Genomic DNA, 27,853 nt, shown 5'->3' with positions numbered 1-27,853 from the left:
ATACAATCCACTCAGGCAACATTTGCATCATGAATCTAGATCACTACCTGGCTCAGCTACTACTGCCTTCTCTTTCCCCACCTCGGTTTAAAGGCACAGATTTAAATTCATGTGTTCAGTGGGTGAGGGTCTTCCCTTGGAGGTGCGGTTTTCCCATTTCAATGCACCAAGTTCACTCTTAGGATACAATTTCACAAGTTAGTTAAAGATTTCTATCCCACATCCCTCGAAGCTGGTTTAGGCCGCCACATAACCAGTCTCTTCCCTTTATCTTACATCGCATCCTGCATCTCTTAGGTCAGATTGTTCTCCTTTTCGCAGAAATTGTTCTCCCCGCAACTCGTACCCCCGTCCCCGGGGGCCAGGAGTCTGGGAGAGGGGCCGGGCGGCGGGGACAGCCGTGTCCCCAAGGCCCTGGGGAGCGGCCGCCCCACCCGTCGGGGCGGGCTCGGGCAAGGCAGGTGAGGCGGTCCCGGCCCTGCCTCTCCCTCCTGCCCTCGCTCCCGGCCGGCGCTGCGCTGGGGGTGCCGGCGGCATGGCGGAGTCCCAGGTGCTCCTGCTGGACGAGCTGCACGTCAACGAGAAGGTGACAGAGGCCCAGGCCCGCTTCTACTACAGCGAGGAGCAGCGCCGAGCCCTGGAGGCGCTGGTGACCCGCGGCGAGGCCGCGTACCGGGAGGCGCTGAGAAAGGAGCAGCTCCGCGATTTCCTCTCCGGCCGGGAGCTGCAGGACCTGCGGGGCGGCTGGCGGGGCTACGACGACCCCCGGGAGGGCGGCAAGGTGGCGCGGGGGCCCGGCGGCGAGACCCTCTCGCTGGCCTACTGGCCCGAGTGCTCGGACACCGAGGTGCCCCCGCTGGACTTGGGCTGGACCGACAAGACGTTCTACCGCGGCATCAGCCGGGTGTGTCTCTTCACGCACCCGCGCAAGGAGGAGAGCGCGCCGCACCTGAAGGAGGTGGTGCGGGAGATGATCCAGCAGGCGCAGAAGGTACGGCCCGGCCCTCGACGGGCCAGCCTTGCTCGCTCTCACCCGGGCCGAGGGTCTGGCTCGGGGCATGGGGTGGAAGACGGGCGAGAGCCGCCGCGGCCGGGCTGCTCTCGCTCCGAAGCAGGAGCGCGCTGGCCATGCAATGGTCGGCGTCCACCAGGCAGGGCTTTCCCTGCGCCTCGTTGCCAGTCATGTTACGCTTTGCCAAAGCTGATGCCTGTGATGGGGTTAAACCTCTGCACATCCCCTCCACGTCCCCCCAGTTGGGGTTCTGTACCTGTGATTCGCGTTGTCCTGTCCCGGCCTCATTCCCCGGTTCAGAGGAAGACAGGTCGTGATGCTGTTACAGCCACCCCTACCTGGTGTGTGCAGGTGTCCCTAGTTAAAGACAGGGCAGCGTGTTCGTTTATGGGATGGTGTTTTTTGGGTTTATTTTTTGTGGTCTCAACACCGTCCAGCCTGAGCTGCAAGTAGACCAAGTGCACACAATATGCGGCTGCTCCTCCCGTTTATTTTTCCCTGGAAATGACTGCTGGTGGTGACAGGGCACCTCTGGCAAGGAAGCAAACCAGCCAAGATGCTACAAGAGCTTGCTTTGAACAGGTGGGGGCAATCACGAGGTTTTTCGTCACCCACCCCGGATGTGGGTGAAGTTCCCGGGGGAGACCACCCAGGAAAAGATCTCCGTCAGAGCTGACACACCCCTTGGGTAAAGGGGGGAACAGTGTAAGAAACTTCATTCCTGTGCTTAGTTTTGTAGCTTTCTGGTTTTTCTGCTTTGTAATTCAGCAGTCATTTCCTCCTCTACCTGTTCCCCTCTGCCAGCACACACTATATGCACCACTTTTGCAGACTTGTTCAAACCGAATCTGTTGGGAAACACAGAAAACTTTCCAGAGGCATTAATCTGGTGGGTGATGTTCTCACCTCCTTGCTCTCAGAAATTGTGCACACCCTGTAATTCTGTTCAGTGACTGGTGTGTTCAGTCACTTAGAAGCTGTAAAATCCTTACACTCTGATGTAGTGCAACTTCACCTCCCCTTTGCGCGGCTACAAATGCTTCTGTAGACCGTTCAAGAACTGGGAAAGTTTGCTTCTTTCAATAGCTCTGCCTGGCACCTAGAAATAATTAATTCCTTTGTAGATTTTTATTTTTCACTGACTGGACAAACTGTGCCCCTCCCAGCCCGAAGCTGGTTTCATGTTTAACAGCCATTTGAGTGTTTAATAGTCCTTTTCATAGATAACTATGCCTATTGTGTTCAGCTGAGCTGGCCCTGGCAAAAAAAGTCTCCAGGTAGCAGCTTTTTAATCAGGAAATGAGAGTAGGGGATTGTTGGGTTTGTTTTTTTCTGAGGGGGGGTCTAAACAGATACTGGTAATATGTGGCACATGTCTGTGGGTGGCTTATCATCAGTATTTTACAAACATATGTTAATTAAGCTACCTAGCTGCAATGAGATTAGCAAGCATTAACTTGCCAATCTTAAAATTCCTGTGAAGAGCTAGGCACACCTATGGGCCCTACAGATAAGTTTATTATCCACAGGATTGGAAGAGAAATGGGGAAAACCTCTTGCAGGGGTAGATACTCATGCTCTGACTTGCTGTGCTTGGGAACGCTCCTAGGTGATCTTGACAGATCACCAGCTGTGACAGGGGTTTGAGATGGCAAACACAACAGGCGTTGCCCATGGGAAGTTTTGACTGCTGTTCTCAATGGTCCCCAGTCTTGGAAAGAAGCCTGAACTGACCCAAGGCCCCACAGCCTGGAGGGAGCCATCCCTTCACATTGCAAAGCCAGTACTGACAATTAATGGTTTGTCAGGATGGGGTGTCATTTCTGCAGTCATTACATTCATTGCAAATGGTGGGGATGGAGACAAAAGAAGTTCCTGGTTCTGCTATCCATTCTCTATGTGGATGTTCTTACTTCAAATGAATATTATTTGGCATCCTTTCTCCTAAATAGCTCATCCAACCACTATGTGTGAGGGGAGAGGGAGCATAACAGGACTGAGTTAATACATGAACTGTTCACGCCTTTAATTATGATTTGCCTGTATGTGGAGTTGTTCAGAAACAAGGTGGCACAGGTTCACTGTGTTTTAATTTTTAGAGATTCTGGTAACATTCCTGTTACATTCCTGCTGCGAAGGGAGAACTAAGGCAGGACCTGAAATCCTGCCTAGTAGAAGTTACTGTGGGATTTAGTATGATAGAGCTGCAGCACAATTCACCTCTATCAGGAACTTACATGTTAATGATGAGCATAAATAAAATGTCAGCTCTTTTTTCTTTCTCTAAAAAAGGGAAGCTGGTGTAAGCACTGTTGACAGAAGGAGCCTGACAGAGCAGATGTGTTGGTTGTTGTTGGCTGTACAAGCAGGGACTCAGCAGAGATTCAGCAGATGCAGTGAGGGATGTTTACTGTGGCATCACTTTCCTAAAAGCCATTTGTACAAGGGCATTTTTCACAGGAAAGAGGCCCTTGAACAAGGGGGAGAATTACTCCCCCTTTCTTAGGGGGCTGCTGCAAGAGAGCTGCACCTTTTCCAAGCATCAAGTGAAGAAAGTCCTACAGTGTGATTCAGTATTTAGCTCCATTCACACCTGTATATGACATCCCTAGCCCAGATGGGCTTATTGCTGTGATTCCCAACACCTGGGAAATTAAAATTTAGACAACTCTATTCCCAGCATATTGTCAGCATGGCAGCTCTGACCTGGCACGCTGATGTTATGCGGAGGGACTAGAAAAACAGTAGTTTCCTCCATTGATAACCTTTAAAGTGTTGGGAAGAATAACTCAGGCAGAAAAATTAATTGGTATTTCTAATGGTATAAAAGATACATGTTTTGTCTTTCTCTCCCTTTCTGTAAGATCAGCATTAAAGTTACCCATAACCTTCTTGGTTTTGTTGTTACTCATCCTGTAAATGTTCAGGCTTGTCTCTCATGTCAGTGAAACCTTTTGGTTTTATGTAAAATCTATGCCTGGAAAGAAGGATTAGTTTTATACCAGAAAAACAATACATGTGAAGAGAGGGAACGATCATTTTGCCTCCAAATCTTGAATACACTCCAGTCCCTTTCTGAGAAATATGAGGTATTTATGTTTGAGCTCAGTAAATAATTCCTTGGGAAGCGAGCCCTGAGAGCAGACTTTTCACAGGGATTTGGGGGAAAAAAATGGAAAATAGAATTTTTGTTACTACACTATGCATCATGGCTGAGGATGCAGGCCCTGATTCCTCTGCACATTCATTCTTCCATTAGACACTTTCAGGTTAAGTGTTAAAGTTATGTTTTCAGTCTTTTTTTTCCAATCTATTTTCAGTGTTCTTCTTCATTAAGTGAGTCCTTACAGAGACAATGGAAGTTTCTCAATACAGCGGAAAAACTAGGTATTTGGCTTTGGCATTCCTCAGGCTCCTAAAATAAGTCATTTTCACCTGGAAGAAGGAGAACTCTCATAGATATTTACTAAGTTCCTTCCAAAGTGCAGCAGCTAACCCAGGAAATTATCATTAGTGGTAGTGCTTGGGCATGTACATCCCTGTATTCTTGTCTCCCTATGGAGGCTTCTCCTCCATTATCTGGTATCAGTGCTCTCCTTTATTTTGCACCAGTGGGACGGGCCTTCCTTTCAGTTCCTAATATTTATTCAGTTGTCTGTCTACCACCTTCTTGTTTCCAGATTATTGCAGTGGTCATGGATGTATTTACGGACCGGGACATCTTCCGCGATATTGTTGATGCGGCGTATAAGCGCTGGATCCCAGTCTATATCATCCTAGATGAGGAGGGTGTGAAGCTCTTCCTGGAAATGTGCAAATGCCTTGACCTCAGTGACTTGCAGATCAGGGTAAGGTATTCAGTACTAAACCATTATCTCCTGCAGGTCATTGGCCTTTTGCAGTTGTAGTGAACCTTGGAACTTGATTGGACCGGCAAACGCATCTCTTTCTGCCTACAAGTCCTACCACAACACTTAAAGTGATGGAACACAGGGATAGTAGCATGGCTTGATAATACAGAAGGAAAGAAAAAGGAGAGATTTGGATTTTTTTGCCTTTCACCCAAGACAGAGATCTGTATAGTTCCCTGGCTCTTGTGACCTAAAAATTCCTGTCTGGGGAGAAAATTATCAGAGAAAATTCCTATAGGTCTTCTGTGTAAGGATTCAACCTAGAGTCCCAAGCAGCTCTTTGCATTGCTTGCATGGATCCCTCTTACAGGACACATATACTCTGTGAAATCAAGACTTTCCTACCCAGCAGTGATCATCTGGGAGTGAATGAGCTTGTAGTCCTCCTCTAGGAGGACTTAAAGGAGAATTTAAGGGATTGAGGGCCACAGCTGCTGCCCAGTCCCATACCAGAGTATGCCTTCATACAGTGTATGCAGCACAGCAGAGTAGTCAGTCTAGCTTGGTTAGCAGAAGCAGCCTCAGAGGGATCTCACTTCATTGCAAACAGACTGAAATCCTTTGTACGTTTCTTGTTAGTATTGTATTCCTTCTTTTTTCCCCCATCTTTTTTAGTCATTGTTGCTACTACAGACTTGTTCTAAATCCTGAAAAAAAGCTGCTAGGTTGAAACAACCTATGGGATACCAGACTCACCTCTCTTTGTGATTCAACTGTTCTGTGCAGCAGCGGCGCAAAAAAGTGCTTTTTGCCTGGAGGAGGGGTGGATTTTCCTTAAACACTCAATTAATAGTTAAAAAAACCCCAAAACACAACCAAAACTCAAAAAGCTCTGAAGATTATAGAGTCTCATATTAATCATTTTAGGAGAACCATCTTAAATCTGGATGAAAATTACCTGCATATATCTGAAGAGTTCCCCTGTGAACTACCACTCTGTTCTGAGTTTCATCAAAAAAGACATCCAGCTGAGAAGTTTTCTCATTTTTCTCCATAACAGTGGTGGAAGTTCCTTCTTTCTGGTGTATTTGAAAGCAAGACACAGACCTCATTATAACAGACATGTTTCAAGTGCCGGTGGTATTGTGTGTCCTAGGTTTGTGTCTCTTTGGTACATAACTGTGAAATCACAGCAGCAGTTCCATCTGCTCTGGTACTGGTTTCCCAGTACTTTTCTTACCATGTCATCATGTACAAGAATCATGTCTTCAGTACTACAATATTTTAACTCCTGGACAGAGTAAATGAAAAGATGTCCTGGTATTTTAGAAAGAATTGTGTTGCTATTGGAGAGGTGAGTTCCTTTCAGTCTGTTTTTTCTGTCTCTAAAGCAGTCCCCTTCTGCTCATCCTCTTATCCTTCTACACAGGCTTGACACTCCTAAACCAGTGATCCCAGTGATGTGCTACAGCAATGCCTAAGTCCTGCAGCAGTCTAGTTGTATGGCTCTCTCTAAGGAGATGCAGTTTGAACTGATGCAATCAAAAGAAGGAGAAAACATTTCTGTGTCCCTTCTGTGATTCCATTCTTTCATGGCAGCCCATGCTATGTTTTCCTTTAGACATCTTCAGCTAAAAATAGTACAAGCTGAGTAGAAGGAAGTCCACTGAGAATAAATTTTTAACATCTTTTGACCCAGTTGTTCACTATTCTGCAAAGCTACAGCCTGCAGATTTCTGTCCTTCAAATTTTCCCCCTCTTTTCCCAGCTGTCTCATACTGGATCTTAAATTCCCCTGAAGGTTGTTAACTTTTTTTTTCCAGTATGGCTTAGGTTTTTGTTAGTCGTGCTAAGGTCAATGCAGTTAATTCCTGTATATGGTTCTATGGAATGACCAGGGAGATTCTTCATAGCATGGGGAAACAAGTCATTTGCCTCTCAAGGAAGATGTTCTCTTAGTATCTCACCCAGAGCTGCCTTGGATGTGCCTATGCTGCTGCTTGGGTCAGTGTAGCAGAAACCATCATGTAGGGATTTCCCTGGCAACAGGCTTTGGATACCCAAGGAAGCTCCAGCAAGGTTAAGGTTTCCCCCTGAGAACTCCCCCCAGCCCTTCCTCTTTGATGTAATGTACCAAGGGTTAAAGATCCAGATTTAAAGCAAGAAAGCAAGCTGGGCCTCTGGTCTTGTTCAGGCAGAATCATTTTGTCCTACGTTGTTTGATCACAAAAGCTACTGAAATTGCTAAGTAAACTCTATCATTCACCCATTTCTTATCTACCATCTTTCTCCTGACATCTGCTTTGATGTCTGAGTTTCTTCTACAGAGTTTTAGCAACAGGGAAAATATTATCTCCTTTTTGAATTACCATTTTGCTTTATTCTAGAAGATTTTTCCCAGTTTTCACCAGACATAGTTTGCCAGCAAAGGAATTGCATACTCTTCTTTCCTGCCCTTCTGCCCACCTTTCCTTTAGAATGCTTGTGCGAGGTACAGAGGCAGAGGATGGTTTTTTTTTTTTTTTTTCCTCAGGAAGTTGCAGCCACATGAGATATAACTCTAAGGTTTAGAGACAAGTTCTGATCCCAGGGGGAGAGAGATGATGCACTACCATGAACCACAGGGTCACAATGTTTATTCTGTCTTCTGTCACCACCAGATACTTATTTTGTTCTGTATTTTCTGCCCTTTTGGTCCCATTGCCCTGTTCAACCAATGCAAAATGAATACTTCAACAGTCCTAATACAGGGAGATTTACTGTTAACACTGGGTTTTGCCCTTTGTCTACGTACAATGATGGACATTTTCACAAAATTGTATTATTTTTGTAGAGATGGCAAGGTATCATGATCTGCTGACAGTCATGGGAGGGAAACTGCTGTAGGAAGACAGTACCTCACCCAGCAAAGAGTAAAAGTTCTTAACCAACTCCAAGCATGAAATGAGAAAACCTCAATTTTTGTCTGAAGGCCAGAGCTCACCAGAAATGTATTTAAATTCTATCATCAGATCGTTCATGGGTTGTTCATAGGACCATGTCTTGTGTGTGTGAGTCATATGGCTTCCTGAGCCTACAGGACACGGTTTGTCAGACTTCTGCTATGTTTGACACAAGAGTGTTCTACAGAGATCACAGTGAATCAGAGTTTTCATAGACACTAAATTCATAGCCCCTCAGAAATTCCTCTTTTTTCAGGACCTGAGGGGGAATGTACTCACCAGTTTTTAGATAAGTTTTTTGTCCTCATGTTCCTGTTAACCCTGACCACAATAACAGACACTTCTGCCCAAAGACAGAGAATTCTCCTAGAGTTCCAAGCAAGCCCAGGGAATGATTTATCTGCAGGAAATTTACCTTCACATTAATTTTTACTTTCATTTTCCTAACATGTAAGAAGCTTCTCCTTTCACTTCAGAAAGTCTAAAAAGCTTCTGCCTAAGAAACTTTTGGAATTTCATTTCAGTATTTTATGGTTTTTGTCATTGACTCCTACCTGAGATGAGGGAGGAGCGGAATGTGATGTGAAGTAGTGCTGTTGGTTTTTTTAATGGTCTGCTACAGTATTCTTCTAGACTACTTGTGGCCTTCTGAGAATGGGAGCTTGCAAGGCTCCAAACTGTCCAGGGCAAACAGAGGATTTCCTAGTTCTAAGACGGAAGGTACACAGAGGATTCTTTGGTGGAAGCAGTTACAACACCTCTCTTTAGAGTCTGTCTTGTGTATTCCCCCTACTCAGCCACAGTTTGTTAGCACTATGGCCTAGGTCTGTCAAGTCAGTCACAGCATTACTGACTTACTAAATTGGGTCTGATTTAGCCTTCTGTGGATTCTGACTGAGGTTTAAAAGTGTCACAATAAAGCAAGGAAGACCAATTCCTTACTGTTTGTATTAGGATGCTTTGTCAGGCTTGACTGTTACCAGTCATATTGAGTTGTAGCCAGGGAAATGTTAGTCACTGCTTGTGATGAGGAGGGGTGCAAGTCTGTGGAAAGGAAATATGGAAATTTAATGCAGACTGCATCTCCCATAAGCCAGGATATTACAGAACAAACCTTAAGCAGGCTTCTGCAACAGTATAGATCTGGAGGTGTCACTTCTATCTGGTCCTTCTATCTGGAGCTAACTGGTCCTCTACTCAAAATATTTGTTACTACTGTAACTCTAGTACCCTCTGAAAATGCCTGCAATCCTACCTCATTTATATTTGTCTCTCCTCTTTTGTTACCATGCAGTCTTTGGTACATGAACCCAGGCTCGTTCCTCCTCTGTAGCTTGAATTAGCAATCTACAAATGTTCCAAGATCCTTCAAGGCAGAAAATTGTATACAAATAACCTGTTAAGTGACTTGATGTTAATATGACTTTGTGCTTGTTTTCTGCATTTCAAGATGTATTGATGCGCTCTTGTACCTCTTTTATTCAAGGAGGTTTATGTGCTCAGCTGCTCAATTCTGTCCCCTCTGTGCCTTTCTAAGTGTTACATACAGCTCAGTTACTGCAGAAATTCAAGTGTGCTTTCTTTCCACCAAAAGAAGGTGATAGAACGTACAAACACAATGAGATCACACTTGATATATGCTGAGAAACTTTCTGCTCACACGGGCTGATACTTCTTGATTCACAGGAGTACATATCACGTCAGAGCAGTTGACTGACTTCTTGTCTTGTGCAGTCAGCATAGCATGATTTGGCAAATCCCACATCCAACATTAATCAGCAAGGAAAAAAAAATATTTCAGGTGATCAGCCAGCCAAATTCAAATGTTATTTTAATTACTGGAAAGGGCACCATTTCTCCTGTGCTCTACCCACCTGTCTTCAGCATCCCATACGTATGACTCACTGCTAGGCCTTGGGCAAGCCACTTCATCTTTTTCTGTCTTAGGCTCCTCATCTTTAAAATGGGGTAATAATACTTCCAGCAGTGTTGGGAGCATTAATTAGCTAATGCCCACACAGGACTCCAGACAGATCAAGCAACAACTGAATGCAAAACAGTGCTATCATCAGTTACTGTTAGAATTTGTACTTCCATTGCTGTATTCTAGTGGGGGAAATAGCAGCAGATTCAAAAGGAGAAGTTATATTAAAAAAAAAACAGCTTTTGAAAGAAATCTGCATTCTTATAATCACTCATTCCTGCATGCTGATTTCTATAGTCTATCAATATTTAAGCTGTCAATGAGGTTTGTAGTAATAGGACTTAGCTCTTTGTGGGATCTGAGGCTGTGCTAGCATTAGCCAAATCCTCCTGATTCTTCTGCTCTGCAGATGGAGAAGAATGAAACAAAGGTGAATTGACTTCCCAGAACATCATAGGGAGCAGTATCAGAACTGCAGTTATGCCTGGGACTATCTGACTCCCAGCCCTGCATTTATGACTCCAGTTCACAGTAACTTTTAGCTTTTCATTCTTAAGGAATCCTTACATAAAAATATGGTGGAATGAAGAAAATTGTCTAGATTTGTGTGTCAGAGTGACAAGATAATTTGCTCCAAACTTATACTGACATTCAATGTTTTTGGGTTTGCGGGGAGGGGAGGGGGAATGTTTCATGTTAGACACTTTGGCAGTTCAGCCTTGTGCAGCCAGGACCCATGAGCAGAGTAACACTCAGTCCAATGTGCAAATATATCCTTGTAGTATGCACAGGCACACATCTATTGTTGAAAATCATGTAACCTTAACTTTGTGTTTTTTCTGTGTCTGGTAGTGCTTTGTTTCATTACTTGTAGGTTTGCTGACCAAAGGGTGTGAGATGTGAGGTTTGGGGAGAAGTATTCTTTTTCTAACTACTTCCATTCATTTTATGAAAAGATTCTCCTTCCTCATCCTCAGAAATTCTTCTTCGCTGATGTATTCAGGACATTAGTAGGGACACTTACCTGAAAGCATTGTCTTGCCAGTGGCTCAAGTGAATAGCTGAAGACAGCAGGCCGGGTTTTGATGATGCCGACCCCTTGGACAGCTATAAACTGATGGAGAGGAATGACCTGTCTAGACAGGGGATGACAACAGGACTTGCAGCACTATGCTTTCCTTTTGCAGCCCTTTTGGTGGCTGATACAAAATGAGCTGTAGTCCCAGAAGTAGTGAGACAATGTGAGTAACATCTTAAGACTTGGAACTGGCAATTATCTACCTTTCTGCCCTATTTATTGTGACATTTTGTCTTTTCACCTCCCTGTTAGAATATCCGCATACGCTCTGTGACAGGAGTTGGGTTCTACATGCCATCGGGGAAGATCAGAGGCACACTGGCATCCCGATTCCTGATGGTGGATGGTGAAAAAGTGGCCACGGGATCATACAGGTGGGTTACTCTTGTTTAAGGCATTAAGGCATTTATTTAAAGAATGGTCATGACTTTGCTTGAGAGTCTTCTTCACATGTCACCCCCCTTCTATCCCAGCTTCTGTAATCTGTGTGGCATCTCTAGAAACTGGAGTGGGACAACAGAGAAGGTGGCATAGAGCCCTTCTTCAGAGAATGGAACATCCTCATGCTGGCAGACCTTTTCAGAGGGCTAGAGACAGTTCCACACTGCATCAGGAATGGGTCTGCAAGGACTCTCCACCAGTCCCTGTACTCAGTTCTCTTCAGTGAGGTTTTCAGTCTGTTGATTCAGTGCTGCTTTTTTAAAAGGGTCCTTCAGAGTTTCAGGTCCTTTTCTCCCAAAGTCTACTGGTCTACATGTCTAAAGAAGGAAAAATAATGTTGTGTCATGTATCTATGGGGGCCCATCTGGCCAAGGACATAAGGGCAAATGGCATAATACTACATAATCTGCTGTAGTGTCTTAGGTTTTGTTAGGTGGGCTGGGTCAAGTACACACCCCAAAATCTAATGTTAGTTCTGTTTCCTCCTCTTAGCTTCACATGGACTTCATCCCACATTGACAGAAACATCCTGCTAGTCTTGACAGGACAGCACGTGGAGATGTTTGACATTGAGTTTCGTGAGCTCTACGCCATCTCAGAGGAAGTTAATTTATACAAGGAACTGGGTATTGCTAACCCATTCCTCCTTGGAACTGGGAAGCCAGGTTTTCATTCCTCCACCGTGGCTAGGAAGTTCATTAACCCAAAGTATGGTTTAGTAGCAGGGGCAACGCGTGGTGATATGATGCTCTGGGCTTCACGGCACAAGCAAGACAATCAGGGAAATATGGAAAAGGAGGAAACAAGTGAGTCAAAGAAACGGTTAAATCAGTTCCTGAATGACTTAGTCACATTGGAGCAAGTGTTCCCAGAAATAGATCCACCTCTGGAGAACTTGAACAAGCTGAATCGGAGCCCCCAGAAACTGTTGTCCCGGCTCCACATGGACCTGAAAAATAAATCCAAATCGAGAGAGTCTATTCGTGACATAAAGAAAGAAGATGCACAGAGCAATGCAAAGCAAGGAAAACGGTTTGCCAGTGGGCTTTTCAGTCGCAAGGCCAAGCGGTCTCCAGGCTCAAGCATTGAGGCCAATTCTTTTGCGAGTGAAGGACATTCAGGAGAAGACCTTGGGAACATGAAACTGGAATATGAGAGGCTCAGCATTGGCCATGCTAGTGTTCGGAGCACTGGAGGCAACTCAGGTAAAACCTTTTACCAGCTTTTACCAAACATACTCTGCTTTCTGTGTCCTTTGTTCTGAGCTTGGCTGATTGATGCAAGCATACCCACTATAGGCACTTGTGAGTAGATCTTCTAATTTCCTCTGAACCAAAATGAGTGAGAACAAAGTGTAGAAGTTGTATTAAAAGATACAGGCAATATAAGTTGAAAGCAATTTAATGGCAGTCTTACTGTAAGATTGGTACTTCTCATGTGGATGTTTCTTGCACTTTTGAGCAGCAAAGGGAGAGAAAGGTAAACATTGCCTTGTGTAAAACAGTGCTCAGTTCATGAAGTGCATTTGCCTAATAAATAGCAGCACTATGGACTCTGTTGTAGTGGCTTGCAGGCCACAGACAGATTTTCAGTATAATCCCTCCTTTCCTCATTAGAGTTTAGGCAGGTGTATTTCCTGTGACAAATTCCTGGTGGAGAAGAGAGGAAAATGTGTTTATGTTGAAGTGAGGGGACAAGGAGTGGAGGAAAGGGTGCAAGTCTTTTTTATTTGCTCCTTTACCACCTTTTTAAATGGGGGAGAAGGTCATGAAAATAGAAGCCAGAAAGAAGTAGATCACTAGTCTCAACTTTTCTTTCTTTGCTAATGCATGATTGATATTTTCACTAAATCCTTCCAAGGCTTCAGTCGGTTAAAGACACAAATGATAAAGATTTCTAACAGGTTGTGGGTTCATAGCTAACTCCCCAACATTTTACATGTTTTGTGAGATTGAAGTAAATCTTTGGACTATTCAGCCTGGTTGTCTTCCTCTCAGTGAGCTGTGTTGGGTGTCAATACATCCTGCACCATTGGGAAAATAAACTAATTGCAAGGAGAAAATTTCTCCTCCTTTTGTCTGGCCAGAAACCATTCTGTGCTCTGATGAATGCAAAATGCAGATGTAGAGAGACTGAATTCCTTTGCAGTTACCATGATGTGAAATGGAAAGATGTTCTCTTGGGACCAAGAAGAAAAGTAGGGTATTGGGACAGTCAGCAACAACAATTAATTAGTTCCTGGAAATATTTGTGCCTAAATGAAGGACAGACTCAAAAATGCCAAACGAACACAAGAAAGAGGACCTGTAAGAAGGAATGGCTAATTTAATTAAGATTGTAGTAGATCCATTCTAGAATCTGCATTTGGCATTTGGGGAGGCAGAAGTAAACCTGGGTTTAAAGAGGTCCTCTCCCAAATAGGTCTTGAGCACAGACATTATGTGCTGGTGGGCCCCATTCCAAAACCAGGAAAAGTAAAATCAGTGAGGACCTGTGGGGAGATGTATGGGCATTTCCACTTACAGGAATGGACCTGAGTGCTTGCACTACCCTCTAGTGACAGAAGGAGAGAATTGTGTTATCTCTGATTCATCAGCACTTTGCAGTATCAGAGATTCTCACTGTCACCTGTTTCAAAGCAGCCAGCCCGGCATTCCCACAATGTCCTGATGAAATCAGGCCCAGCTTAAGGCACAAGAGGTTGATGTCTTTGGCTGGACAGTGGGGCGCTGCACCCTGCTGGGGCATTGCACCATCCGGGCAGCAGGGATGTCCCTGTTCTTCCTAACACAGTGGATCTGTGCCAGACAGCCTGATGCTTGGTCTAGACCATTTCCACAAATACATTACCATGCTATTATGTTCAGGTTTTATTTATTGCCACTGTTACTTCCTGCAGACTGCCAACTCTTTCAATAAGGGGGAAGGAAGAATTGAGAACAGGTCCAGGAAAGGCGCTGAGATCCAGCAAACCAGTCTTCCCTTGTCCTTTTTCTGATTTGATAAATCTTTCCAGTGAGTCCTTGCTAGTATTTTTGGTTTATGCAAATTGAGAATGCCTGTTCATGGTGACAGTGGGAGACTCCATAGCTTTTGAACTATGGTGTAAGTAGACTTTGTCCATCTGGTGTCATCAAAGGCTGAAGGAAGATCATGGATTGTGTGTTGCTTTTGAATTAAATCACTTTATTGTGAGAGAAAACTCCTCTAGTCTAATAGTCCCAAAGTGGCATGTGAACAGAGATGGTAGAAGACATATTAAATAGATGGAAACTCATGAGGAACAGAAAAGAATTTAATAAAAAATTCTTAAACACACCCATGGAATAGAGTTCCAGCCTCAGTATAAAGATAGGAGGCACTTTGTTCTTGGGTAACTTTAGGGCCGACTTAGTTTTAAAAGTTTAAGTTGTCTTTGAGCAAAGCTAGTGAAAACTGGTGCTATGATATTCTGGATGACAGAAGGGAGGTAAGAAGTGGAAATGAAGGAGAAGGTACTTCGTATGCAGGCAGGTTAGAATGCAATTATTCAGAGCTTCACGGTTTGAAAAAGCTGCCCTTAGCTTTTGTAAAGATTAAACAGCACACTTAAGCCCCATGGGCCTGCCTGTGCACACATCCTTCAAAGTCACTATTAATTCTCTAGCACCACGGAGACACATCCCACCCTGCAAATGCATGGAGAGACCAGATCCACACCCGAGTAGCTCATAGAGTAGTTGAAAGACATTATTCAAGCAGGCTAAAAGTCAGATTGAGTATTGTAGGAGCAAATGGTGATGAAGAGAATCTGAACTGGGAAGGGAAATGATGGAAGTGTGTGCTGTGATGGAGTCTGAAAATCTGATGCAGTCTTTACAGGCTAGAAGAGGATTCCTATGAGTCAGAATTGGGAGTCTGGAAAATACAAGGGCTCCAGATAGAAAGTAATATCCCAAACTAAGTATCTGAATTAACACCCTGAGGTGTTGTCCTAGCACATGGGAAGTTGTACATTGTCTTAAAAGGTTTTCTCAAACCACATAATGAAATTAACAGAACCCTTGGATTCCACTGTTGCCCGCTGAGGAACACAAGAGCAGCTCTGAACCTGACCAGAGTCTTGTTAATTTTAAGCTGATGTGGGCAGACTGTGGCCAGCAAAGACAGTGACTTCTATGTGCAGTTTCTGGGAAACACTGCAAAAGTCTGAAAGCCGTGTGCCTTCAGAAGGCGCAGACTTTTTGGTTACTGTTCTCCTTTGGAGGAAGCAAAGTGGGCTTGTTCAGAAGGGTCTGCTGTCCTGAGGTGCTCCATGCATCAACTTCATTCCTCATGTTGCAAAATACATCAATACATACACTTAGTAGAAGGATTTTGTGTTTCTGTTTTGTGTGCTTCTTGCAACAAGAAATGGGATTTACGCTGGGTACTGCGATGGCATTGAAATAGCTGCTTAGTTATGATCAGCATTTTTCAGCCAAAGTAATATCATGGAAGGGTGGTAACTGGAATTTTCAGCCTCTTTTCTAAAGAGAAAGAGGGAAATGTTGTTGGGTACTTGTCATAGCACAACATCCCCAGCCAGGTAATAATTAGCATTGACTCCATGATTGCAGAAGGCTGATCAATCACTTTATTATACTGTATTTGTTAAGAAACTCATTGCCCTTACAGACAGTTCGATAAAGTTTGACCTAAAATTGGTCCTTTGAATCCAAAACACCATCACCATTGACCAATTAAGAAATCACCCTTTGGTAAACAAATCTCCATAACACATTCCACATGTTCACAACAACAGGTGCAGCAAGTGAAGATAAGAATTGTTTATCATTCTTTTCTCTGGTCTTCTCACAGCCTTCCCCAGGACAATGCCTGGGAAAGTTGTGCCTGTTGCTCTCTGTGGAGAGACCAGCTGCCACAGGTACATACAAGGAAGGTGTTTGCTCTAACTGTAGTGGGATATGTAGAAAAAGGTCAGAAGACAAGAGTAGAAAGTGACAAGAATAAAAGGCTGGGAGTTGAAATTAAGCAGAGAAGCACAGACATCTTTCAAAAAAAGCATGAGGGTCTTGAATGTGATACAGACAGGGAAGGAAAGAGGGGTGGGGAGGAGATATGAGTAATGATAATACTAACATGCAGGATGTGTCAGAGGGGGACAGGTAGAATGAAATGCCACAGGGAGATGTGGGAAGGAGACAGTAGCACACAGAGCAGCCACAGAAGTGAAGGCAGGGTGCAGTGCACCCTGCCAGGTAAACATCAAGAAGATGCAGTGTGGAAGAAAGTGGAGAGAAGGAGGGGGAGAAAAGAGAGCTCTTCTCTTCCCCATCACCTACAGGTAAGGGCAGCATTGATCAAATGCCCACAAGCAAGAGAGTGACGTTAAAAATTTTTCACTTCAAGCCCAATTCAGAGGCAGTGCTTGGGTTGAATGCTCCCTAAACTTAGTAAGGCTGAGACTTCTCAGTAGCATGTCACCGTGACCTGTGGCAGTTTTCACTCACTGTTTTCACTCTGAACTGGCATCTGGCTCCAAGTGCTTGGGAGATGCACATATACCTTCCTTCTGTACAAGTACATGAGCGGCACCTGCCTGTGTTCAGAGTGATTCCAAGCCACATGGCAGCCCCTCTCAGTCCCTGCTGCCCTGGGCCAGAGTCATGCAAGCTTTGCTGACTTCAGAGCACAGATGAGCTCCCTTACTTGCAAAAGCCTCTAAATACAGTTTTGTACAGTGCTTGAAACAGATATGCTGGGGCATCCATATCAACATCTGACTGTAATGATGGACACCAGACAGAAGTGAAAGCATTGAAAGGTACAGATACTGGGAGCAGAAGAAATTCATAGAGTAAGCAGTGAAAAAACCTAGGATTCTAGAAAATGGAGGCAGCATACTCTGCCCCTTTAGTGAGAGACCTTGAGGCCTTTGGATTTGTCCTGCAAAGGCAGTGGTGGAAACATTAGCACTAGAGATGTTTGAAACAAAATGTGGAAAAAAAAGCTCTACTGAGAATGTGCATGGGCATCAAATAGATGAGATGTCCTTGGGTTTTCAGGGTTTTTTTCCATACCTCACTCTTTGGAAAACTTCCTACCCAAGACATGACCAGACTATTTATCAGTGCCAGCTGGGACCTAATGAAGCTTGACTGAGTACAAGCCAAAGCCTAGAAATACTTCTCCAGTGATTTTCTCTACAATATAATCTGCATTTGCTCTTATTTTAATGTTTCTTCATTTCACTGCAGCAGAAAAAAAGCCATGAGAGAGTGCAGAATAGTGTAGGTCTAACACAAGGTATATAGTAAAAAATGAGAGTGAAGCATGAGTCCAAATTTTATCCAGGGCTTATTTATTTAACATTAATACTACTTTAACTTCTTTTCCTTCCAGGTAACCTGAATCCAAACTCCACTATGAGCGACAAAAACAAACAATCTACCTGTGTGTTATCTTGATTGGGAAGGATTGTCTGGAGAACTAAAGACTGAATCTCAAGCTGGAACAGTAACTTCTTGATTGATTTTGAACCTACAGCCATATCCTCATGCAGTGATCTGTAAAGCCACTGTGGGTCCTGGATGCATCTGGCACTCCCGGCTAAAGCACATTTACTGGGTGATGAGCAGACTTTGGATAGTCAGTCCCTTAAATGAGGGTTAGTGATGAATGTATTAGTCCATATGTCTATGTGCACACATATTTTGTATATAAAAACAACTGTGATGACTGGTCTCAGAGCTCACTCTGTGCCCAGAGAAATGCAGGAGATTTTCTGACTTAGTTGTGCTGCTACTTCGGTCTGTCTAGCTGCAGACTTGGAATCACTGTGTTGCATTGTTTACTCTACTGCACTGCAAAAATGTATTGATCTGACTGGCTGTAAGGCTGAATCCAATTGAAGTGGCAAATTCTGGGTGAAATAAGGATGTTTACAGACAGTGGAGCAATCCTTTGTCCATAAGGAGTCTTCCTGTAGATTCCTGTTGTCACTTGCCCAAGCAGAAATGAGTGGACTGGGAGAAGGGTTTAGCTAACAGTAGCCTACAGAGCAGTATCAGAACTGTTTCAGGTCATAATGTAGCAGTCGAACAAGAATGTGGCAAAGAGAAAAAATTGATTATAAGGCAATGTTTAACATACACTTGAGACTGGGTCAGGAGAAATGCCTGATAAGGGGCCTGGGCAGGATCTGGGAGCAGTCACATAGACTTCAGTGGCTGTGATGAAATCCTCACTGTTGCTAATTCAGCAATACTTTTACCATTCACGGAAACTGAATTATTAAGGAGCACGTCTTTGAGGATTGAAATAGGAAGCAGAGGAGGCATGCAGGCTTTTCAAATGTCCTTTTTTTTTTTTAAGTTAACCTTTCCAGAATCTAAATCATGCTAAAATTGAGAGCTTTGATCCATAAGAAGCATTGTGTGCAATCAGACTAAAGGCCATCTGATCTGCTGTTCTGCTTCTGAGAACAGCTTGTAACAGGTGATCACAGAAGCATAAAATACAAGGCTTGTATATACTGAGGTCTTTCTCTGACACCATTCCAGCAGTCTATGGATTTTCTCAGCTTTCTGGCAGTTCTTTCTGGACCTGACCTTAATGAATGCACTTAGTCCCTTTCTAAAAATTCTTTTTTACCTTTGGCCTCCAAAGTGTTCTGTGGTAACAAACCCTAAATTCAGTGCACGATACAAAAAAAACCCTGTTGTCAGGCTGTTTTAATGGTTTCCTTGATGATTTCCTCATAGCTACTATGGGATCTGACTGGCATTTCTGTCCTCTTGTTCACTATCCTTTTCCAGTTCTGCTCACTAACAGAGTAGATAAACAGATTGTTTTTGTCTCTACAGTGGGAAGATTGACATTTCACTTTGCTTTCTTGCCATTTAAATTACATATCCTGCTGTCATAAGTAAATCCTCTTGTGATACCTAAAAAAATTAGATCCTAGTTATTAGAAGAGACCTGAAAACTAACATGTCTACTTGCCAAAAAAAATATTTAAGCACCAGAATACCACAGGTTTAGTTTTCTTGGTTTTTGTTTAGAGAAACCATCTCGGTTTTTAGCTGCACAACAAATTCACAGCAAAGGCAATTGATGCACTCCCAACACAGAAGCAGCTGATTGAAAGACTCTTTCAGGTGCTGGGTTGCAGTAGAGGTTGTTACATTCAAACAGCTGTCTGTAGTTGATGTTAAAATGCAATTGATTGATTCACTGATTGATTAATTGCCTTTCCTTGAAGAATATTTAATTTAAATGGCAAGTAGGTCCATTTTACTCTATTTACCCTGCAGAATATCTTGAGATGCTAAAATACCAAAGGTATTGTGCCCTCTGTTAAACATACTCATCCTCATTCCATGGGTTAAATGCTTGCTACTCTATATAATATATTCTATATAGCCTTCTGGGAATGAGCTGTAGTTTTATAGCTGGGTCTGTCAGCTCATATTATTAGCAGTGTTTCATAAAATTCTTCCTGGTAATGGGGAAAAAAAGAGGTGTTGGAAATGACACCACCACTTGGATGTAGAAGTGACTTGATAGCTGAGTTATCCTGTTGGCTGCATGTGTGTAGCTCGTGTGCCTAAAGCTACTCACTGTGTTTGCAGGGTTCTTAAAAGTGGTTTGATTTTGCCGTACTTTGGTTACCACTCTGCAGACATTGGGAGACTTTTTTTCTCTCTGTGTTTATTTCACTTTATTAGCAAAGTTCAGGTATAAATTTATTAGGCTGATGTTGTTCCACTTTTTGTTCTGAAAAGAACAGTGTCATCTGGTGCTCCCTTTTTCTCCCAGGCTTTTAAAATATTTATTTTCTTAATTGTGCAATAGGTTAATTAACTAATTAGCACCATGTTGATATATACGGTCAGGTTTTCCAGGAAGTCCTTTATCTCCTTGTTGCTTCATCTTGGGTGAAGTGACTTCACAAATAGTCCAAGAGGCTGATTTCACTTGTCCTTCCTTTCCTTCTGCGCTTGTGAATTAGTGTGCTTTACTTTCTCTTCCCTATGGTGGATGTCAGAGCTCTTTTCTTTAACCTGTCAACTAACAGGATATCCTTTCCAGAGAAAGTCTCTCGTCTGCTTGTCTTCTGTGTTGCCACACCAGTTCCTGAAAGTTAATGTTCAGTTGTTTTCAAATTCTTTCCATGGAAGTCAGTCTCATGCCTGACTCCAGGAGCTAGTAGAATTCCTTAGGCTTATCACACGCTGCTTAATTACTTAATTTGAGAGAACAAAGTTGCATTTTTGCATGATATAAATCTGCTCCTTAAACTCAGCATGACTCTGAGGAGGCTCACAGCCTTGTTGATCCAGAGTGGAGGTTTCAGGCTCTGGTGGAACTAGTTCTTCCCTGAAGATAAAATCTGCTGAACTTGGGCTATTTACCTGCTCCTATGGCAACAGAAGAGAGTCTGTGTGAGGTGACCACATTTATTTTGACTAGTTTTTGCTAATTGTGGTTCTTGATGAGAAACCTGGGGCTGTGACCTGCAAAATGAACCTCTCTTGCTCTCCAGATAAAATGTGGTTGGTGGTGCTGGGGGTCACAGGGGCAAAGAGCAGTGCTTAGGAATTGTGTTGGAAGTCTGCCATCAGAGGTTGAAGGTACAGCAGTCTTCAAATAAGCTGTCAGTTGGTGCTTGCCCAAGACGTCCCCTCTTGTAATCGTGTCACCAGCCTCCCGAGGTGGTGGGAAAGATGGGAATTGTTGTTCTCTTGCTACTCAAAAGAGCCAGATTAGCTCTCTTTGGCACCTGTATCCTGACCCTGTACGATCCCAAGAGGACACCTGTCCTCTGGATCTCTTTCCCTCATTGGCTGGTCTGTGTGGAGCACCGTGGAGCCTACAGCTGTGGTCCTGGTTTTGGACAGAAGGTAACAAAGCTGGGGCTCATGGCTCTCTCTTTCTGGCCTGCAGTGGTGAGTGGTTCAGAAAAAGCCATTTGGCTGAATGTCTGCCTTCTGTGTTTCTTTTGGTATGCGTTTATATATTTAATGTATATGTGTCCAGTTAATTATGTGGGAGACCTTTTCTAAGTCAAACAAATAAACTCTTTACTGTGTTACATTTAGATACTGTATTCATGGTGTCATTTGTAATTTCTCTGCTACAGTTCCTGGGTTGGGGGCATTTTTCTCAATTATTTGTCAAGAACCTGTACTGTATTGATTATAGCAGGTTCACCAGTGTAACTGGTGAACTTCTTTGGTCAATGTTTGTTGGTATTTGTTAAAAGAAATGTGGGGCAGCTAAATTCTCCACAAGTTCAGTGTTTTGTAGCTTTGAGTACCTTAAGAGAGACTAATTCATTCCTGCTTTCTCGCTGCTGGAGTAGGCTGCAGCAGATGTCCACTTTAGTTGTTTAGGATTTTTTTGTTGTTGTTGTTTGTTTGTTTTTGTTTGGTGTTTTGTTGGTTTTTTTTAAATTACTTTGCAGCTGAAATGTATCTTGCTGCAGCTATAAATGCATCTGACAAAGTGCCACCTCGGTTTTCCTTTCCATCTTTCTTATATAATTTGTACCCATCAGCAATGACATTTAATTTATGAAACTGAGTCCCTGTGCTACATTTCAGTTTTACCTGGTACAATGTAATCCTTGACATTTAAGTAACTCACAAGCTCTTGTTTCCCATGCTTCCTTTATTTGTATGTACAAAAGCCTGTTTTAAAATTCCTGACCATGTTTCAGAATAAATCCAGCATCTATTTTACTTTTGGGCATTAGGGTACATAAAAAAATATTTGCAGTAAACAAAATCTTCATCTTTCAGTGTTTTAAATCCATGTAGCAATTGCATTTGTACTGTTTAAGAGGAGTCTGTCTAATCCAAGCTTGTTTCACAGGGTATCTCAGGGCTCTGCAGATCCTGAACTTCTTTCTGTATAGCAATAGCACCACCATGACTTTCTGCCTTTTCTTTTTTGTTTTAGGGAGGTTCTCCAAGAAAGCAAGATAAGACTGTCCTTCCCCTCATTTCTCTGCTACTTTAATATTACACTCTTGTTTCTTGACACTTTTGTCTTTGCTCTTGCAAAACCAGGGAGCAGTCCAGGATTGAATGACCTCTTTATGTCTCTAGAACTTATGTTCCCTGCTGAAAAAATGCAAATTTGTAAATCCTCGTTAATAAGCAAGGCTTAGGAAAAGTAGAGTCAGTGACTGTAGGAACCAACTTGGAAGAGAAACCTATGGATGTAGATGAAATAGTAAAGCTTTTATGCCTCTAGCAAGGCTGGCACAGCTTTACCTAATTCTTTGCACAACACGTATTTCTCATCCTTCTCGCAAGTCTGGGCATGTGTGCTTGGGGAGTTTGGTTACAGAAAACCACAGCATGACATACAGCACTCAGCATCCAAATGTGGGCAAATTTGCAGGACTTTTCAGCAAGATAAGTAAGTAAGAGAGTAGGTGGAAGTGTCTGCACAAGAACTTAGGGGCACAGTAGCTGCTGAATCCTAAACACATCACATAATGTGTTAATGTCTTGAATTTTAGACATGTTTCTAATTCTACTCCTTTCTCCCTTTCCAGCCTATCTGTCTGCAATATCAACTTCAGCCTTTCATCTGACTTGTCAGGTTTTATTTTCTTTTTCTAAAACATTAGAAATGTCACTGGTAGGAGAACTGTAGGCATAAAACAGCCCTCCTGCCTGCCTTGGGTAGAAAGCAGCAACTTCTTGATGACAGAGAGTGCTGAAAGCAATGATTTCATGAACACTGGACAATTTTTTTATAGAGGCTGAAATTTCACTGGACGTGTGAAATTGCACATAACCAGGAAAACACAACCAAAAGAATTTGTGCAGAAAGCACAGAGGCAAAATACAACATTTGCATAATGGCTATTACAGAGAGCTTGAAACCTAGAACATAAAAAATGAGAGCTGATTTCGATGCATTTACAACCAGTAGCACAGGGAAGGATCAGGGAGGTCAGGTTAAGGATATTTCTGAGTATTGACTCTATTCAGGGGGGCCTTTTTCTTTTTACTTTATTTAAAGAAAAAGAGCTTCTGAGTTGAAAATTTCCAATGTGTAAGAAAGAAAGGTGTGTTGCACCAGTGGGCTGTGGACTGATCAGCATTTTGCATGGACTTGGGAGTGGATTTGGCACGTGCCTGCTGCGTGTTGAATGAACACCCATGTTTCTTGAGCTATTTGATTTCCCAGACTGGAGTGGCTTTTCTAGCAAGGATATTGCTCTCTGTAATCAGACCAACAGCCAATTGATTACAGGATGCAGCACTAATATCAAGATGCTACTGTGATACTTCTGTTTAAAAGTGCCCAAAGGGTAAGATATATAAGCTAAATGTATGTGAGAACACAGGGTAACAAAGGAACAGGAACATGTCTGTGAGATCTGGCTGCTGGAACACACTGGATTATGTTTCTCCTGAGCTGGCTACAGACTCATGGCAGCATGGAGAATGGGGGGAAAAAGACTGAGCACACAGGAGAGCAGTCTGCTTACTCCAGAGCTGGATCCTACACCAAGCATTAGAAACAAAGGCTATGTCTTTCACACCACCAGCACGTGTGGAGTAGGAATGTCAGTTGTCTATGACAGCAGGGTTGCAACAGCACAGGTCTGGGGTTTTACACACTAGGCAAAATCATGGGAACACTAGTGAGGAATATAAATGTTCTAGCTGAGGGTTTATAGAGGCAAACCCTTGTGTCTGAGGTTCCCCCTAGGATGCAAGAAAAGGTAAGTGCTGCTGCTTGGTTATAAAGGACAGAACCCTGTTTGCCCCTACTTGCATTGCTTGGTGGGTGTTGTGGTTAAGAAACAACACAGCAGGGGCTATTTTATTATTGTTATGCTGTGGCTTTTCTGAATCTTCTCTACTAGTGGAAAGGATAAGTAACTTCCGGGTACCTGTGATGAAACTTTTTTTGAAGGGGATGCTTCCACAAAGAAAGATTATTTAAAAGAAAAAGTTAGTTCCCTGAGAAGTTACAATATATTTGGTGAAACTGTGTGAAACCTTAACGTGTAGGTGCTAGACAACCTTGGGAAAAGGGCACTTACTTCAAGTGTTTGAAAAGAAAAGCTATTTAAACTTTGAAGGAGCTATTGGTTTTATTGTTGCAATATTTATGATCCTCTCTTTATAGGTCATGCAACCATTTCCTTAGTTATCTTTAATCTCCTACCAGAAAATCTTTCCCTTGGCTGATAGTCCCCTTGTACTGAGCACTTGCACTACAGAAATAGAAAACAGCAAATCTAAACAAAGCGTGATCATCTATAGCTGCCTTGCTAAGTGCACAACACATCTGCAGAAGGATCAATTGCTCTGATTTAGCACAGCTATTAGTGACATTTTGCCACTGGAAGGAAGAAAATGTCTCTGTTTAGTGTCCTGAAGTATAACAGCAATAATCATAGACATTAGAAATGGGAAAGGTCACTAGGTCATCTAGTCCATTGCCTCAGTACAATGCAAGGCAATTCACCAATATAACTTTTCTAGGACTTGGTAAATTATGCTACCACTTGTTTAATGTTCTCCTTCAAAAACTAACAAATCTCATAGGAAGGAAGCTAAAAAATAACTTTTTGGAGACCTACAGTGGGCAGGTGTTCTGATGGGCATTGCACTGAAATAATGACCTGTCTCCTAGTTTATCAAAGCACCTGCCATTGCCCTTTTACAATGAGGACACTGTAATATATTCACTTCCTTTATTCTGTATTTATGACTGCAGCAATTCAACAAATCAAAGTTTCCTGGAAGGAAAAGCTGGGACTATCTCTACTGATTTCTCACCAATTTCTACACCACTTTTAAAGATGTTGATTCAGCCACAGAGATAAAGTTTTGCTTCTGCGAAGTCATATTAATTTCCCTGCACCCATGTGGGGTTACTCTGGATTTAAACTGGAGTTACTGACAACCCAGTATGACCAACAGCTTCCTCTTTGCATCCAAGGAGACAGACTCACAAGAACAAAGAGAGAGACAGACAAGCACAGGCGCCAGCTACAGATGCTGCACCCTGCAGCCAAAATGAGGGTGTTGTTCCAGGCAGGTTCCATCTTGTTTCAAAATCTTCCACATAAGTAGTGCTTGGTATAAGTAATTGGGAATTCACCCATGCACAGCAATGTTGTTAACATGAGGACACCCTTGGAAATGCTGTAGGGTGTTTGCATTGAATATTGCTGCAAATGCAATTCCTGCAACAGAAAGTCTTCTGGAGGAGTTGGGCTCCCTCAATAAACAGTCTCCCTGTCTTCTTGAACACCTCTCTGGTCTGGAATATCTTGGAAAAGAAGCTTAAATGCATATTTACCTTGCTCTTTGAGCATTAGCACTACCCTGTGGAAGCAGGACCATGGGTTACGACAGATGCCAGGCCTGGATTAGGCTGTATAAGATCCTCAGTGACAATAAGCAATCCAGCAGCAGAAATTAAGGGTGGTCTAAGCAGAGGAAGAAAACAGACTATAACTGAACTGCTGAGGGCCCTTGAGAGGGAACACACTTTCTTTTTAGCAAGGTCTTTGAATCCAGAACTGCAATCATAAAAGAACATTTTACTCTCTTTCAGGGAAAAAAGAAAACTAGCCTCATTATAATGTTGACTTTCCTCTGCCAATCCAAAAGTCTCCTTAGAGCAGGACTAGGAGAAAAGCCCTGGGTTTATCTGAAGTGAGGAAGAGAGAAGTTGGTGTTTTTAGAAGGGCCATTTGTGCTTGATGAAATCCACTGGAATTTTGATCACCTTTCCTTCCTCATGCAAAAAGAAAATAGGACAGTGGACCCAAATACTGTTATAGCTCGTGAGCGAATGCATCTTTTTTCTCCAGTGGTGCCTGCACGCAATTTATCAATGTATCCAAAAATATCATCTCCCAGTAGCAGGAGGTCCAGTGATTGTTCCCAGGTGTGGTCCTGAAGGCTTTGCCCACACAGCCCCACCTTGAACTCCCAGGAACTGATCCTGTGGCAGCCATGGGGAAGCTGCTGGCAGATTTCCCTTGAAGAGGTGGCACAGAAAGCCATACTCACAAACCTGGGTTGACTTTGCTGCTAACTGCTGCAGAAGCAGAGCTGGGACAGTGAGTGAGTCATGGGGTTTGCAAGTAATTAGCTTTGAGTAGTAAAGAAAAAAGAGCTTGGCTTACCCAGCCTGACTGCTCTTCATTCCCAAGCTGCTGGAGGCAAAATTATGGGAACAGCTCCTGCCACCTTCCTCCGGGTTCCCACCACCTCACACAGGGTGACCCTGGGCCATTTTGCTTCACAGCTCTTCCTCCTGGCACTCACGCCCTGCTGCTGTCATCATCTCCCTTCTGCCTCCCCACACAGCTCTCTCTGCAGGGTCTTGGCCAGGGTCACCCTGCAGCTGATGGGGAGAGGAGAAAAGCGCAGCTCCTGAGCGCTCCGTGTGAGGACAGAACACGCCCTTCTGCACGCAATGCTGGTCCACGATCCAAGAAACCTCCCAAAGAGCTTCCCACTCCCTGCCACATAAGATCCCCACATTTTTTCCCACCATCACCTTCATTCTGTGACCACATTTTTCTACCAATCTTAGTTTTATGATGTCTTTCAGCAGGTTTTTTCCTCTGTCTTACTGATGATTCCAGAATTATTCTCACTTTTTGTCCTCGGGTCTTGCCACCCTGGCCTCTGGCCCCTTTGCAAGTGTCAGTGAGCTGTCCAGTTAAAACTCAGATATGCATGGAGTTTCTGGTGAGTTTTTTTGTTGTTTTGGCTTTTATAAAAATCTAACTGAATGCTTCCCCATGAAACACCAGTTTTGAGAACTTTGGGAAGGAATCCATGAAGGGGGAATAATATAACCACATTCTAAAGTGTATGACAGTACAAATAGTTATGCTGTATCTTTGAATTCCTAATCAAAACTGACAGTAACTTTTGTTGTTTGGAGGGAATTTTTGGGGTTTGTTTATTTGTTTTCTGGGGTTTTTTTTGTTGTTGTTGTTTGTTTTTTGCCTGGGCTGCCTGGAGGAGGCACAATTTTTCACATATTAGAAATGGAAACTTTACTTTTCCTCCTCAGGTTTTCTGCCCTGCATTCTGCACAGTCCATTGCCCTACCCCACAGTAACTTTTCAGTCTGTCCCCTGCTCTGCAGGTGCCATCCTTGTTTCTGCATCTGCTTTTCTGGTAGAGCATTATTCCTGCTCACTGTCTGTGTCCAGCTCAGCAGACCAAAGAAAGGCAGCTGCTTTGCTATTGGTATTGCTTTCAGTCTAACAAGTGCAGGCAGCACTGTGCTTTTCTACTAGGGATAGTTTCACTCCCAGACTAAGGAGAAATGGCAGCCATTCTGCTTGCTTTGATCTCATTAATAATAAAGGCCAACGGGAGCCCTTTTGAATATGAGGAAAAAGCTCGAGTTAAAAAATTAAACAGCATACTCAATTAATTTAGAACCACAGCAAAGCCTTGGAAAACTGCCATCTTAAATCACTACACAGATACAACTCCCAGAAAATAATAATAATAATAATTTAAGAAACAAAAAATAATCCTGTGGCCTTGCTGTCCTAATAGGAGTTTGCTATAGAAGGACAGGTGGGAGCATTCCACAGCATCAGTA

At 43.2% G+C, this 27,853-nt stretch overlaps 1 protein-coding gene across 1 annotated transcript; it reads left to right on the top strand.

Annotated features, from left to right (window-relative positions):
- The first annotated feature begins 520 nt into the window (after window positions 1–520).
- On the top strand, window positions 521–18,111 carry FAM83F (family with sequence similarity 83 member F). Its single transcript, XM_053943229.1, has 5 exons — window positions 521–991; window positions 4,693–4,860; window positions 11,060–11,181; window positions 11,741–12,453; window positions 17,633–18,111. Exons 1-5 carry the CDS (start codon window positions 536–538, stop codon window positions 17,695–17,697), a joined length of 1,524 nt encoding a protein of 507 aa, XP_053799204.1. The 5' UTR covers window positions 521–535; the 3' UTR covers window positions 17,698–18,111.
- The last annotated feature ends 9,742 nt before the right edge of the window (window positions 18,112–27,853 follow it).

The sequence above is a fragment of the Vidua chalybeata genome, chromosome 5 (genome assembly GCF_026979565.1).
Source record: "Vidua chalybeata isolate OUT-0048 chromosome 5, bVidCha1 merged haplotype, whole genome shotgun sequence".
In the NCBI taxonomy this organism is placed as follows: domain Eukaryota; kingdom Metazoa; phylum Chordata; class Aves; order Passeriformes; family Viduidae; genus Vidua; species Vidua chalybeata.
This window is presented reverse-complemented; position numbering and strand designations above follow the sequence as displayed.

Excerpts from the sequence above, each read along its gene's own strand:
- FAM83F (XM_053943229.1), top strand. The coding sequence starts at position 536 with ATGGCGGAGTCCCAGGTGCTCCTGCTGGACGAGCTGCACGTCAACGAG. Across the intron at positions 992-4,692 it reads TGATCCAGCAGGCGCAGAAG|ATTATTGCAGTGGTCATGGA; the intron begins GTACGGCCCGGC and ends TCTTGTTTCCAG. Across the intron at positions 4,861-11,059 it reads TCAGTGACTTGCAGATCAGG|AATATCCGCATACGCTCTGT; the intron begins GTAAGGTATTCA and ends CCTCCCTGTTAG.